Source organism: Buteo buteo, chromosome 20 (assembly GCF_964188355.1).
Source record: "Buteo buteo chromosome 20, bButBut1.hap1.1, whole genome shotgun sequence".
Classification (NCBI taxonomy): Eukaryota; Metazoa; Chordata; class Aves; order Accipitriformes; family Accipitridae; genus Buteo; species Buteo buteo.
In genome coordinates, this window is record NC_134190.1 from 7,539,959 (window position 1) to 7,555,095 (window position 15,137).

The 15,137-nt window shown below is 35.7% G+C and overlaps 1 protein-coding gene across 2 annotated transcripts in view; it reads right to left on the minus strand.

Moving 5' to 3' along the window:
• Nucleotides 1-15,137, minus strand: part of RANBP9 (RAN binding protein 9) — a 40,131-nt gene that overhangs the window by 8,661 nt on the left and 16,333 nt on the right. For both annotated transcript variants that reach the window (XM_075052469.1, XM_075052467.1), the window contains exons 3-8: nucleotides 11,330-11,382; nucleotides 9,129-9,296; nucleotides 6,002-6,024; nucleotides 3,768-3,952; nucleotides 2,838-2,950; nucleotides 1,397-1,505 (exon numbers count right to left, since the gene is read on the minus strand). In XM_075052469.1, coding sequence (XP_074908570.1) covers nucleotides 1,397-1,505; nucleotides 2,838-2,950; nucleotides 3,768-3,952; nucleotides 6,002-6,024; nucleotides 9,129-9,296; nucleotides 11,330-11,382 — 651 coding nt within the window. The remainder of the gene's footprint in view (nucleotides 1-1,396; nucleotides 1,506-2,837; nucleotides 2,951-3,767; nucleotides 3,953-6,001; nucleotides 6,025-9,128; nucleotides 9,297-11,329; nucleotides 11,383-15,137) is intronic.

Sequence of the window (15,137 nt, forward strand, 5' to 3'; positions counted from 1 at the left end):
AAAAAAGTTAAGCTAATAAGACAATTTACACATTTCAATTTTCCAGTGACAGCAATGATCTAATTATAGTGTTAAATATACAAAAAGTCTGACTCAACAAAACACTGGATGTCAGTAACCCAATCATCAATAAGCTTTGGAGTGTTCAGCCAAAAATACACAATTACAAAATTTGTGAGGGAGGAGAACAGGAATATTATCCTTTGAGGATAGTCTTTGTCTGTAAGCCCTCAAAGTTTAGAGAACTAACTATATTTTGTTTTAACTGTTTCGTTTTACTGGCAGGGGCAAGGTTATTTCTTGAGAAGGATATGTCATTTCGTTGTCGTGTCTGTCATTTCTCTCAAAGTAAATGAGAACATAGTTTGACTGTCTGGAACAGTAAGCATTGAACGGTAACTCTTAACATTAAACATTTGCACTAGAAAACAGTTTGAAAAGCAAGCTCATATACAAACCTTCCCTTTAGAGGCTGTTGCTCTTTGTCAATTTTATTTTAGATAAGGAGGTTTTACTATGGACTTTAAGGAAGCTCAGAACTACTGCTTTATGTTTTAGGCTTGGATAGCCTCAATAGAACAGGCAAAATTTAGAAAGACAGATTGAGAAAAAGATAACATACAGTTGACGTTATCGAGTGAAGTCTTTCATCAAAATGTTCGCATTTTATGAATTCTGTGATAAGTCTGCAGTACTATCACGTGAATTCTGTTCAGCACTTCAGTGTGACAGACTTCAAACACATTCCAAGTTACTTAACTGAACATAAAAATTAAAGTGCTTTGTTCTTACAGGATATAACAGATTTTTTCCACATTCAAACACTAAAATGTGATACAAAATTCTGGAGGATCAACGCAGCTGGCAAGTAAAAATGCCAGAATGAAGGAGACTATTGTGTGCCTGGGAAGCCAAGAGAAATCTTTGGGATTATGGAATTTCCACAGTATTAGCCAGAGGTTTCTAGTAAAGTGACATGGAGTGAAACAGTTCATTTAAACTGATCTTTAAAGTCAGTCACCCATTTGGAGGAACAGACCAACTCATGCCAGCAGGACTCTTAACCTTCTTGAATATGATACTGTATCAGTTTACATTTTAAGTTTTACTTGACACACAAACTGATTAAAATTGATTTAAAAAATTACAAAGCTTAGTTCTAGAGAACAAGTCTACAGTGAGATGTGAATTATGCTGCAAAACAGGACCTTGATGACAAAACCTAGTTGAACATGTAGCAAATAATATAGCATAAAAAAGTGAACTACACACATTTTCTAAAAAACGCTGCTTAACTTTGTTTAAATTTCTGTGAAAGCTTTAAATGAGTAACTGTCTTGTCTCAGAAGGTACTGTGCCATCTATAAACACACATCTGTATAATTTGAAGACTCACTTTAATGCAAATAAGAGATTAGGATTTCTTTCTAGTAAACTTGGATACAACTGTTGTGTTGTTTCAATGGCTTCTCCCATTCTTCCTGCTAAAACCAATTTCTGAATTCCTGTTCACCAAAAAACAAATAAGAGATTAGGATTTTCTTCTCGTAAACTTGGATACAGCTGTTATGTTGTTTCAATGGGTTCTCCATTCACCCTGCCAAAACCAATTTCTGAATTTCTGTTCACCAAAACCAACATCAGTTAAATGGACAGCTTATGGATTAATACATGTAAATTAACGATTAAAAGACACTGCAACCATCAATCAACAAGGTTTTTTCCTCTTAGAAAAAATAGTGTAAAGAAAGATCATGCTTCCTTAAAACGTTCAATAGGAAAATTTAAGAACTGCACTCCACCTCCATATATCTAGATGAGTACTCAATATTTTTATTTATCGCCAGCATACAGCTACTTTGCACTCAGATTGCACATTTCGAGCTAGATTAAGATTGCAGACACTCTTCTGTGATTTATTTCTCATTTTCACACCTTTATAAAGAAGCACATACCAAACTATCGTCACCCAAGAACATCCAAATTGCATCCCACTCCCACAGATTCAATTCTGACTAAGAAAAACAAAATTTAGCCTCTCTCACCTACAACACATACTTCCAGTCAGGTTACAGTTGACTAAACCTTTCCACAACAGTCCCTGATTTAGGTGATGCTTCTGTTGCTGTAACCTGGCACAAGTCGCAAACAGCCTCACAGCCCTATCCACCAACAGAGAAAGTGATCCAAATGAAAAACAGCCCAACGAATGGGTTATTTTTCCACCAGAGCAGTTTCCCCATGTGGTATGTCACGCAGTCACACAAATGTTTGTGTTCATATAGCAGGGATTTAAATGAACGGGGAAGGCACTGTTTAATCAGGCTGCTAAACAGCACTGCCACAGCAAGTTAAGAGCTGAACTGCTGTTAGTTCTCCTTGTCCTCTTCCCCCTCACATCTGTAAGCAGGAAAACTCAAATTTGATTTAACTTATAGAGCATTCTCTAAACTCTACCCCTTTTCACAGTTAAGATAAAAGTCTAAATGTTTGTCAAGACTAAGTTTTATGTTCCTGTTTGTGACTGACCATTAACTCTCACAAACACTCATTTAGAGACATTACACACATTTGTTTAAGACAGATCACAATTTTCCATTCAAGAGAAAGACAACAGGTAATTTACCACATTCCGCTACATCAAATGAGTTCCAAAGTGTTAGTGCGGAAGTTCATCTTAACCTTCTGTTCATATGTGTGTAACTTTACATGACAGCAAAGAACTGTACTATGGAGTAGTGCTGAAAGGAAATTCTACAATGATGCTTAAGCAAGAGTTTTATGTAATATTTGTTTAAGGGAGGAATAAAAGGATGTAACATGCTTTCCAGCCTTACTTTGTCTATTTTTAATGGAAGCTAATTCTTCTAGCACAGTCTGGTCTGTTGATCTGGCGAATGCCTCTGCTGTTGCACAGTATCCATGGTGAACTAAGTAAGATGATACCATTCTAAAAATAAACAAAAACAAAACCCAGGAAAACTCATTAAACACAGGTAAGAAACCAAGGACTTCCTGAATGTAAAAACCTTTTCTGAAAAACAATGACTGAATTAAAGAATTCTACTTGAAATTCAGGGATTTCTGTAGAAGTCAGACAAAAGTTATTCAGTTAAGAGTCAGTATCTTCTTCAAAACACCATAGAGAAAAACAATTAAAAAAAATAAATCCATGTATCATTTTATTACAATGAATTTTAATAAAAATGATTCATCACCCAAAGGTAGACTCAATTAAAATATTACCTGCTAATTAAGTTTCTTTTTTTTGCTCATTAGATACATTGAAGTGAATTTCTGCACAGATTTTTTATTTTCACTGAAGAAATAAAAAAATGCAAAGCCACAACCACCATTTTTCCAAGTGAGACACTAATGAGCCACAACTTAACGTGGTACGCCAAGGGCAAGAACACGAAGGGAAATTTCCAGAGCCCAAAGTATTAAAACTGCCCATTACAACCATGGCAATTTTTCTAAACTCCCCAATCCACATTAGATAGGTCAACTCGGAATGGAAAGCTTACGCTCATCATTATAAACTCCTAATTATTAATGATGTACATAACTCTTCCCTAAACATCTATTCATGCTCAATTTTATACATGTTTATCAAATCTGTGATGTTAACAAAACTATTTGTACTAGTTTTTAATACTATCTGTAATTTTTTGCACAAGACAATGGGTACAACGTTTTAAAGATCTCTGAAATCATGCAATTATTAACTTTTTTTTTTTTTAAATTAACAATATTCAAAGGCTTACTTCTGAATCATTGTTTGCCACTCTCCTTCCCGATCTCCTATTGGAAATCTGTCAATTTGTGCTTGAATTTTGGTTCTCCATTCTCGCATATAGTCTTCAATATCAAATACAAATGGGTGTTGTCCAAAATTAGCATCCACAACCTCTCCTGGTGTTTGAAGCCCTACTGTAGGGTACAAGTTTGGCTGCAAGAAATTTTTTAATTAGTTTTTTCCTCTTATTCTAAATTCCACACTTTTCTTTTTTTTTCATCTCTGTAATAATATCCCCACTGCTACTAGTAGTGTGAAGAAGCAAATACCTCTGGATCATCTGTCCAGCAGTTAAAGCAACTTCTACCAATCCAGCAATACAACAACCAGTTAATTTTATTCCCAGTGGTCATAATTTTTTTATTTAGAAATAAGCAAGCCTTACTGATCATTCTCTTTCTAGTCAGAAAATGCACTTTTTAAACTGTGCTAAGGTTTACTTACAACTCGTGGTTTCAATTTTACAAAATATTAAATACCAATTTTTTTAATGATTTTTAAAGACCAGGATTAAAGTTTCTTTTAAAAAGAGAACAAAAATTAAACTTACAAAGTGGGCCATTTTCCTTTTGGGGTGAAATACTTAAAACATCGCTGAATTTTAGTGGTAAGAACTGACAGGATAGAGAACTCATTAGCCTCAAAGTCCAAGTGTAGCGCCTAAAAAGAACTGTAACAGTGCATTGAAGTTCTTGTGAATTCCTGGACTTGTATCTAGAAAAAGACTTTAAAGCATTTATTGTTGTCTCAGTTTTATTTTCTGCTTAGAGATTAGGTCTCCATGCAAATTTGAAATATGCCAAATATGAGAAAAGTAAAATCTGCCTGTTGGGATTAAAGTAACTTTCTTAAATGCAACTAGCATCTCAGCAATGGCAACGCAATCAGTTGGGGTTTTGGGTGGGTGGGGTTTTGTTGGTGGTTTTTTTAAATTTATAAATATACCTACACCACATTTACACGACAATCAATGGTGGTATGGTATAATGGTATTCTATCTACAGAACTATATGCTAAATAAATTAAAGCTATCAGTAAGAAGTTATCAACATGCAGATCAGTAGGAACACTGAAGCCCAGTGAATCTGGTGAAATTAAAGAAAAATAAAGAAAAATACTCTGGTTGTTAAAACCATGCCCAAGCTGATCTTGCCCCCATTCCCACCCCACCCCCCTTTTTTTTTTTTTTTTTTTTTAAATAAACCTTGCTCATAGTGTTACTTAGTCTAGACTAATTAACAAAGCACAAGTCCCAAGTCGTTTAGTGAGATGAAAACAATCGATTCTAATGAGGAGGGGTCCAGCTTCAAACCCCAGAAGACAGTGTCAGTTTTGCTGTGCTGGTACCCTGTGCTAGCAAGGCGCCCTGCTGGCATCCCAGAGATCCGGGACAGTGCAGTGGCTTCCTACACAAAGCACACAACCCTGTGGCAGGGCTGAGAGGCACCCTGGGTTATGGAGTTCATTTTTCCTTAATATCTGTCCTTGCCTCCTAAGGCCATAGCAGAGTAGCTGGCCAGATGGAAGTGCATCACATACTGCACTCTAACCAGATTAAATCAGAAATGAAGTGGATGAGAAAAAAACAAAACAAGTGCAGTATCAAGCCTGTACCAGTAGCATAGGGAAACATCTGTAACGATTCTAAGGAAAGTACAATTTAATTGACTGAAAAGCTAGAAGACTTAAGATGTTGGTAACTTTCTTAAAAAAAAATAAATTACTTTGAAATGCTTGATCTTATGGAGTGAACAGTATAGATATAAAGATTTTGAAAATCAGGCATCAAGCATGAGTTACAGTGACCATGTCTTAAGTAGCCAGCCTTTCTGCATATGATACACAGCTCTACACACATACACTGTGTTGGTGTTCAATATAGCTTTGACTTTGTATGTAAGGCTGCATGTGTCAAAGTATGTAATAACTACTTGCATGTATTATTTACTGCTAAACTTCCATTAGAATTGCCTGTTAAAAACCTGAAAAGGAAAACCTCTGTGAGGATTGGTGTGAAAACAAAAAAACCTTTTTGCTTCAATTAACAAATCACCACTGAAGTGATGAGGAGAAATATCTGACATTAAATTACTTAAGATGATTATCGTTGTATTTCCAAGAAACATAAGGTAAATGCAAGTTACATCTGAAACATCTGCTTATAATACAAACGAAAGCTGTTTGAAAATGCACTTATCTTACCGGTAAATCTGTGAAAGCGATGCCTGTAATGAAGAGAAAATTAAGATTAATTTCCATATGTCTGGATTCCAGCTTAATTTTCTTAAGCGTATCACTGTATGTTCAGAAAACTCACCCAAACCATCTCAGAAATAAGTAGTTAAGTATAGTGGCATCCATGATGCTTAGGCACAACTGATGTGCTTGAGTAATAAAGGGCAATATGTGGCAAAAAGTAATTGTCATTCAAAAGTACTCAATATACCCTCAAATTTTTCAAAATAGGGCATAAGATTTAACAAACATCATACAGATATGCAGATTAGAAAGTATGAAAATTCTGGCTACAGATTAAAATTAAAAGGAAAATTAAGAGTATCTGAAGATGTTTTTTCACTTACATGTCTCGATGCTGTGACACCAAGATTTAACAGTGTCTTTTCTTGTTTGCTATTACTTTTCTTCATAAGTATGTATTATCTTTACATGAGCAGCACATGCCTATAACGCTCCAAACCAGTCTGGTAAATGTTTCACACTAATCCACGCGAGGGTGTTTTGGTTTTCAAATAGAATAGCTTAATATCTTGTCATATAATTACAGGCATCCATCTATCCATAAGACCAAGGCAGTGATTTTGCTGTCTCAGGATTAGAGAAAAATCTGACCCCCTATACACTTCAGAAACTTCATGCAATTTAGGCTGGCGGGGGAAGCTCTCAGTTAAAAAATAAGTATCAGGAAATCTCCTTCTGACAGCCAAATGATAACGGTATTTCATGATTTCCTTTATTGTTGCAAGTATTTCTTCAAATTTATTTTTTTTACAAGTGCAAAATGATTCAAATCCACTTATCCCTTCAAACTCTTATTTTGTATCACTGCATTTTCAAATTTAGGATTAAAACAAAGCTTTTAACCTTTTGTCCTAAATTCCACCCCTGCTTTCCATCTCCATTCTTCACCAAGATTTCAAATCTCAAGAGCATCTGGATTCCTTACTCACATGTTTGATACAAAAGAATGACAGAGTGAACCTGTTTCACCCATCACATCTCAAAGCTATAATTTCATTTATTACCTGTTCACATCCTAACTTTTTCAAAGCTATTACCACTTTCTCCATTTGGCACACTTTGACATCCAACTCACCCTCTTCCAAAGTAACCATGGCAGTAGGCAATACTGATAAATGATAAATGATGACTGAGTGACATGTAGGTACTGTTTTTTTGGGGGGGGTTGGTTTTGGGTTTTTTTCAACCCAGGATTTCACACTTGCATAAATAATTGCTTAGCCCTTTTTGTAGCATCAAATCCCAGGCTGAGCCAGAGATGTCCAATACTCTAGACTGCATCTGTGGCCCAGAGAAGAAACATAAATGTTCTCCCAAGTCACGATTGTATAGGAATTCTGGACAACTAGCAGCAAAAACAACTCAGCAAGACAGCCAAAATTTCTAATTTCTTTTTCCTTTAAACACAGAATCAATCTTCCTCTGTCAGAAATTCAAGCTAGCAAAGCCCACGACAGCAGAACAGCTGTCAGGTTTCCTTCTAAAATCCATGAAGTGTTTGTCAGACTCTGTCTATGACAGATGACATTTTACTAGCCTCTCCTCACCTATGCCATTCTGGTCTCTTTAAACAGATTTTAATCACTTGAAGTGTTGTTTCACAGTTGGCCTAATCCAGTCTGCTTTAAGACTTCCACTGAAAAAGAAGGTTCTGCCCCTCCTTTCTTAGCTCTTCCATGCATGTGACCAAAAGGGTAGTCGGAAAACCAGTGCCTCTTTTGTTGATCAACAATCTGATCAACTTACCTGCAGGCACAGGTACTAGTTCCAAAGAAGGGGAATAAGGTAAGACTACCCTTCTCAGTTTTAACCCAGTTAAAGATTAGGGTAAACACAACATGAGCCTGTTATCTTCCATTTTGACGTATGCCCTGAAACAGGGCCAAAAGAACTCCACAGTGCATGGTTCAAGTGTCCCACTGCCACAGGTGTCAAGGTATTAAGTCCAGGTATATAGACTCATTCAATTTAGAAGAAACATTAAATCATGATAGAATAGAATCACAGAAGTGTTTACTTGGAATTGACCTCTGGAGGCACCTAAGCCCTGCTCTGAGTAGGGGCAGGAAAACTCCAAAGTTAGATCTGTTTCCTCAGAGCAAAGAAACAGGCAGTCTTGTTCTGAGAAACAAGGCGACGAATTTAAACCATGTCCTTCCCCTTACTACTTTCCAAACCTTCCTCATGTTTGGCAATGTGAGAAAATAGAACAGCAACTTCAAGAGTCCTTGTCTCAATAACCTTCTATGTTAGTTCAAGCTAGTCTCTCTTTTCCTCATCACATTTCTACCCATAACAAAAACCTTATTTCTTCTTTCTGAGCTTACGCCCCTCAGCACAATTCCAAGATCTCTTCCCCAGCCCTTGCTCTCACCTTAATGCAGGTAGTAGATAGATTTTTTTTGTTTGTTTCTTTCTTTACACTCTGTATCTTTGTTCATTAAATTGCATTAAGTAACTGAATTATTATATATATTGCATCGAAAATTTTAACTCTAGCCCCTCCTGACATCTTCAAACTCAAAAATTGTCTTGCAGTGTTGCATAATACTAAAATTTACCACACGAATTTGATGGACTTAATTTTAGCACAACTTGTATAATTCATGGCTTTAGCCCAACTGTGCATGATTCCAGACTGGGAATCCAAAAGACACTGTTCTCCAACATATGTTCAAAATAACACCCATCCAATGTAAGGTTTTAGGGAAGGCTAGGTGTCCCCCATAAAGCAGCAATGCATTTTAGCTATATCCATTCTCCATTTCTCCGATTCTCTTATCATCTATTACCTTGTAAGCATCAAAGCATTATTTGTGGATTTAGTAGCAGAGTTCATAAATGCAGGTCCTGTGGAATGAGATGCTATGACAAATCCTTCCAAATTCACAAGGAATGTAAGCGCAAGCAGCACACAAGAAATTATTCTCCCAGTTCTTTGGTTAATTCATAGATTATGAGACTATCAAAAGAACTATTCAAACACTTTGCTCCTGACGTGAAGAGAGTTTCAGATTTACAACAGACTTACAGACATAATGTTACCATTAAAGATAATGTTTCTCCATACCCAAGCTGTGTCCATTCTTTGTGTAGAAGCAGGTATTATTGATAAGGTTGACACAACAACCAATGACATCACCCGTAGTAAATGTTGGGCCATAGGGTTGTCCAGTTCCAGAGGAACAGAATGAATGTCCGTCATCTCCATGGTAACCATATGAATGTTTATCCCAACCTAGAGAACAAAAGCATTTGCAATTTATTCGTTCCCTTTATTATGAAATAATGGAAAGACTACGCAAAGTTAGAATATTCTAACAAGGTTAATATGGTTAATTACTATGCTCAGCTTTCTGCTTTCTAAGATTCCTTATCTAACTAACAAATCTGTTTCATTTAAAAAAATGACAACTTCTTTTATCAAAATGGCTGAACAGGTAATTCCATTTGTAGTATATAACAGGTAATGCAAATTCAGATAACACATTCTTCTCTTTAAGTGAACACACAAAATTATCAACACCAAAAATACAATCAGCTACAATGCTGAAAATTGAAAAGCTATATACAGATCTGACATGTCCCAATAAAGCAGTGAAGATTCTCCTGTTCTCCCTTTCACCTTGCAAAACTATTACTACCATATGTCATTATCAAATTCTTCCTGGCTAAAACCCAAACATGCATCTCTGGGGAAACACATTTCTATTCCTGATTATTCAGCAGCAAGCAGTCTCTGCATAATAGCAGAATCTCCAGATCATAGTGTCACTAGCTTTGCTGCCTCTAAAAATTAAAAAAAAAAAAAAAGAAAAAAAAAAGCAGGGGGGTAAATTATCAATACAAGTGAAAGTCACAGCCAGCAGGCAAATCATTATGTATGCAAATATGGTGCTAAATTTGCAGGTGAAGAAGCCGCAGAACCAGTTAAGAAGCTTCATATTGTTACGCTAATCAATGAAATTCACAGCAAGCAATTTTAGTCTGAGCTCATTTAAGAATACCTGTCCACATTCTCTGCAATTCAATACTAAATAAAAACACATAGAAAAGGAGTCAACTTTCAGGCACCACAAAATCTTCCTAACAGATCTATTAAACACCTATTCAAAATAATATAAAGCATGATCTTTAACACAAATCGCCAAATGTCATATATATATATATGTGTGCATTCTGACTCTAAGAATTTATACTGACAACTCTATTTTTAAAAAGTAAAAGGTTATGGGTTTATTCTTCTGTCAAGCTGCTGCCTAACAAGTTAATTTGGAAGTATTTCCATACTTAGGCCCTTAATCTGTATGATTGGTAGCTTCAACTGGCACCACATTAAACATCTCTCAGTAAATTAAATACCCCAAATTACTGCAGTTACATTGATCAGTATTATCTTTGATAATTATTTGCAATGCATCCTAAATCATGCTCAAAATAAACTTAATGCCACCCACCAATAATTCATAACCCTTAGCTAGGCTCACAGTGTAACTGGGACTTGCCATCATCATAAGGATCTCTACCAGAACATTTGCGTGAGAAAGTAACAATGCAAAAGAAAGAGAACACAGATACTCTAAGGTCAATTCAAAATGATTTTATACTTGGCTAATAGTAATAACTTCAAAAAAATCAACTGGGTTTTTTTTGGGGGGTGGGGGGTTGTTGTTGGGTTTTGTTTGGGGTTTTTTTCACATTTAAAGATCTATTAAAAAACCAACACACACACACACACACAAAACTTTAAATACTATACAGAGATACTGCAGACAATTGTTAATGAGACAGCATCCCTTACCACTCAGGTCAATGGAACAGTCAAAACTATGGTACACGTCCTTACTATTAAGGTTGGAAAGGTAACGGTATGGAAATTGACAGTAGGAGAACTCACTCCATGTTTGTCAAAGTTTTTATTACAGTAGCTCATCTTTATTACTAGAAACTCAGTTTACAGAGCAAGGAAATTTGTAGCTTCATTTTTATCAGGAAACATGAAAATTTTAAAATTTATTTGTTTGCTAAAAAGTATATGCCTAATATTATAAATAACACTAAGACTTGAGGGTAGTACAAGAGCAAACATACAGTAAAAGCTAAACTTTTTAGCTGCAAGCTTTACATAATTCAGATAACAGATACAACATGGAGATGTGATGCAACACTTGTTCTGGTAAGCAGCACTTTCCATCAAGGTCAAGAATATTTTAAAAGACACAATTAAACAATGTAAGTAACTTATCAAACATAATAAATACTGAAACGTACCTGGTAGTCTGTTCATGTTCACACCCTGTGCTGAAAGCCCAATTCCCATGTAACTGTAAAAATGAAAGAACAAAAGAAATTTATCTGTCTCTTACAAAAAAACATATACATGTGGGATATTGCCAAGAAACACTGTGCTGATTAATCCTATACCAATTAAGCTGCTAAGAGGTCATTTAATAGTAGTGTAACAGCAAGGGAGCTGAAAAGCAATTCCTAGCATATATGGTTTAATACAAACAGATTCTGTCCCTGCAGGAGGTAAGGACAACTTTCTTCTCTTTTAGGCATCCTGGGTTATCAGTGGAGAATACTGATATTAGCCATAAAGTATGAACGAAGAAAGCCAAAGGCCATACCTTATTTTGAAAGTAGGGGTAAAGCTACACACGTACCAATTTCATCACCTTCAACATACCTAATCATGTTTTGCAGACAACCTGAAATGAGTTATTTTATGAAATACGTGCAAAACTGTGCATTATTTCAGCAGCAAAGTGCATCCTAGCACAGCACTTAAGGAAAAATCACACTAAAACATTGAAGACCTGGATCATAGAGCAGAATGCTGTCTTGAGAAATTTACCAGCAATGTTACTTAGCTGTTGGCAATCTCTTGGCAAACTAAAGAGGGAAAATATTGTTACTATACTAACTAGTCATCTTAAGTCTAAACAAGTTATGGCTAGGTCAATAGAGTCCAAAAGTCAGCTTTATGAAAGGTAGTTTTAATAAAGTCAGTGTCCAGTAAAATTGTTAACAATTTAATAGCAAATACTGTAAAGTTGAAATGAATAATCTCCCCACCCCCAAATCACACTATTTGAAGTTAGTAAAATGAGTTTTGCTTCTGTTTCTTAAGCAATAGTCATTTCATGACCAAGATAACAGGAATCCAAAAACAGCATAATGAAAAGCTAGGCTTTCAACAATTCCCCCCTGCCCAAAAATACACCAAACCCCCCATATCAACTAAAGCAAGCATCCAAAAATCACCTAAACCTAACATTTCCTAGTTTATCAAAATATTAAAATCATTTTGACAGTAGTTCAAATTTGTTAACATAAATTTGTCATGAAACAATAAACTGTATGGAAAAAAAATATTCACCCATGCCAATCTGAAAATAGTTTAAGTCAACAAACATGACCTTTGTATTCCCATCTCATAAAATGCAGTTTTTAAGCAACTATTCTACTAGAAAGTACAGGTTAATATGCTATTTTAAACACACTTCACATTGAATGAAACTGAGCAGCAAATCTCAGAAGTCATATACTTAATTGTGTACTGGGCTTTCTGCTTTTTCTGTTGATCGCTTCCAACAGTTACCTTACCTGCTTCTACATTTGATATTTACAAAGCCTTCCTCTGATAATCTCTAATGTGTGATACCATCCTTCTCTCCCTCCAATATACCAGCATGAAATGGAACCTCAGAACCATATATTGCAGATTACATTTAGAGATACTGAAGAGCTGAAGTAAAGGGCAACAAACAAAAGGATTAGTCTTTGCTGCATTGCTAATTACATTGCTGAGGCACCAGTAATGGTGCAGCAGCAGAGTCAACGAAACAATTATAAATGAAAGCAACAAGTGGAAAACCCTTGATTTTGTCCTAAATAATAAAGGCAGAATTGTTATTAGCATAGTCTGGAGTTTCATGCATGAAGGATTCTCATGCAAAGACTGAAAATCTGTTATTGTAAAGTCTCCTGCTAAGGAGACTTTATTAAAGAAGGGAAATTTATTTTTAAAAATAATTTTAGATAACTTAAAGAACTCCACTGACTACAAAAAGCCTTTCAGCATAAGTCATATTAAAAAAAGCTTCATCCCAATCAAACTTTCATTTCAGTATTCTTATAGAAACAAGATTAAGGTTACATGAAAATGTAAAGTGGTAGATAGAAAATCATCATCTAGGTAACATTTTGGTACCCCCTGTTTTTCCTCCCTCAGATATCATATCTTCTGAGCCTCCTCTTTAACTCACTAACAATTGTAAACACAGACCCACTGTATTTAATACAGCTGGGAACAAGGATTCTCTACCCACTGGCAATGACTAGAAGGTACTAGGCACTGACACCATCTCAGTTAAGAGGACAGATGTTCAACAGTATATATTTTTCCCTTCGATTCACTTACAACTACTTGGAATGTTAACACCATTTTGGCATTAATAGAAACTCAAGTAAAATCAGATTAAAACATTGCAAGTAATTAACACATTTACTATAGACATCTTTCAAAAGGAAAAAGGAATGTCTACAGTTTATGGTTTGGAAGTGAGTGAAATTAAAGGCTCATCAATTAAGCTAATTTATTATTTGTTATAGTTGATGGATAGCTAATTTCATTTCAACTAGATATAGTACACTATAAACTGAGGGGGAAAACAGTACCATGACAGATAGGCTTCAGATGCTCTAAAATTCATCAACAGGAGTTGTATTTATGCCAAACCACTACATGCAACTTTTTTTTCTTTTCCTGGCATCTGTAAGCTTCATAGGCTTAAAAAGACTTTTCTGTTTCGTTTTTAAAGAAGCTTAGCCCATATTTAGGTTCAGAGTCACTGTCTGCAAAAAGACTTGCTTCAGTGGGAGGAATTACATAAATTGTCCTCCTGTTTGCTTCCTTAAGGTTCATATATCATGTGTCTCAGAACCAGGAGGAGAACAGTGGCAGAGCTATGCATTTAAGTTTTACTCCCTTAACCCACGATAAAAATGCAGGGCAACACAAGAAGCAGACATGCTAGCACCCAGCTGCAATGCAGGCCAAGACTGTTCTCAGTCTGTTCATGATGAATTTCCTGCTGTCCTGTCACATGAATGGGTTTGGTCTAGGAGATAGCCAAGGAAGGCAAGAACAGGTCCACTTAGGCTATGTCACGCCATAACAGTGACCCTGGGGAAACAGAGGTGTCAACACCAGGAAGCAGCACGCTCACTCCAACACGTAGCACCTTCCAAAAATCGGCATGACACAGGCACCTCAGAAAGCTTACTGGTGCTAAAGATTAATTAAATAACCACTTCTCTAGTTTAAAAAACAAACAAACAAAAAACCAAAAAACCAACAAATATTCCATACTGTATTTGTAAAGACAAAGACATGCTAAATTATTTTACTTAAGTAATGGAAAAAAAAACATAACAGCCACCCTACTACAGAGATTTCATTAGCAACCTGCTATCTGCAAAGAGTCTAATTCCTTCTGACTTTCGCCTACATGTTCTATTAAAGACAGTATAACCCAGGGAACCGCTACATCATGCTTCAAAATCCAAGCTCTTTGGTGATGATGAAAGTAAATAATCAACCTGGTTTCTTATCACCTACACGCTATACATTTAAAGAAAGCAACTTCAACCATACTGTGTTAAAACCTAACTTACCATAATATCTGCAAAGAACCTAAGTCCAAGCACTAACAGATGTTTACACCCATAAATAAGGTAACTGAAAACATCCTAATGTTTCAAATGCATTGACTACTAAGAAAAGTAGAATTAACACTCTGAAAAAAAAAAGTAGGCTATACAACAGGTGCAGTTTGTTTTACTATCAAGTTTGTATCTTAGAAAAGGGTAGAAGCAGAAAAAAACTGCAACATCTGTAAGAATTTTAAGACTAAAAGATCTTATAAAGGGCCTTTGCAACTGACTGGCAAGGACGTAAAAAGTTTGAATGATGTTCTCCTATGGTCTTCTACACTGTCTTCACTGACGCTATACTATAAGGTCCGAAATGCAGCACTAAAAAGGTATCTGAATTTCACCTTTAATATAGTTA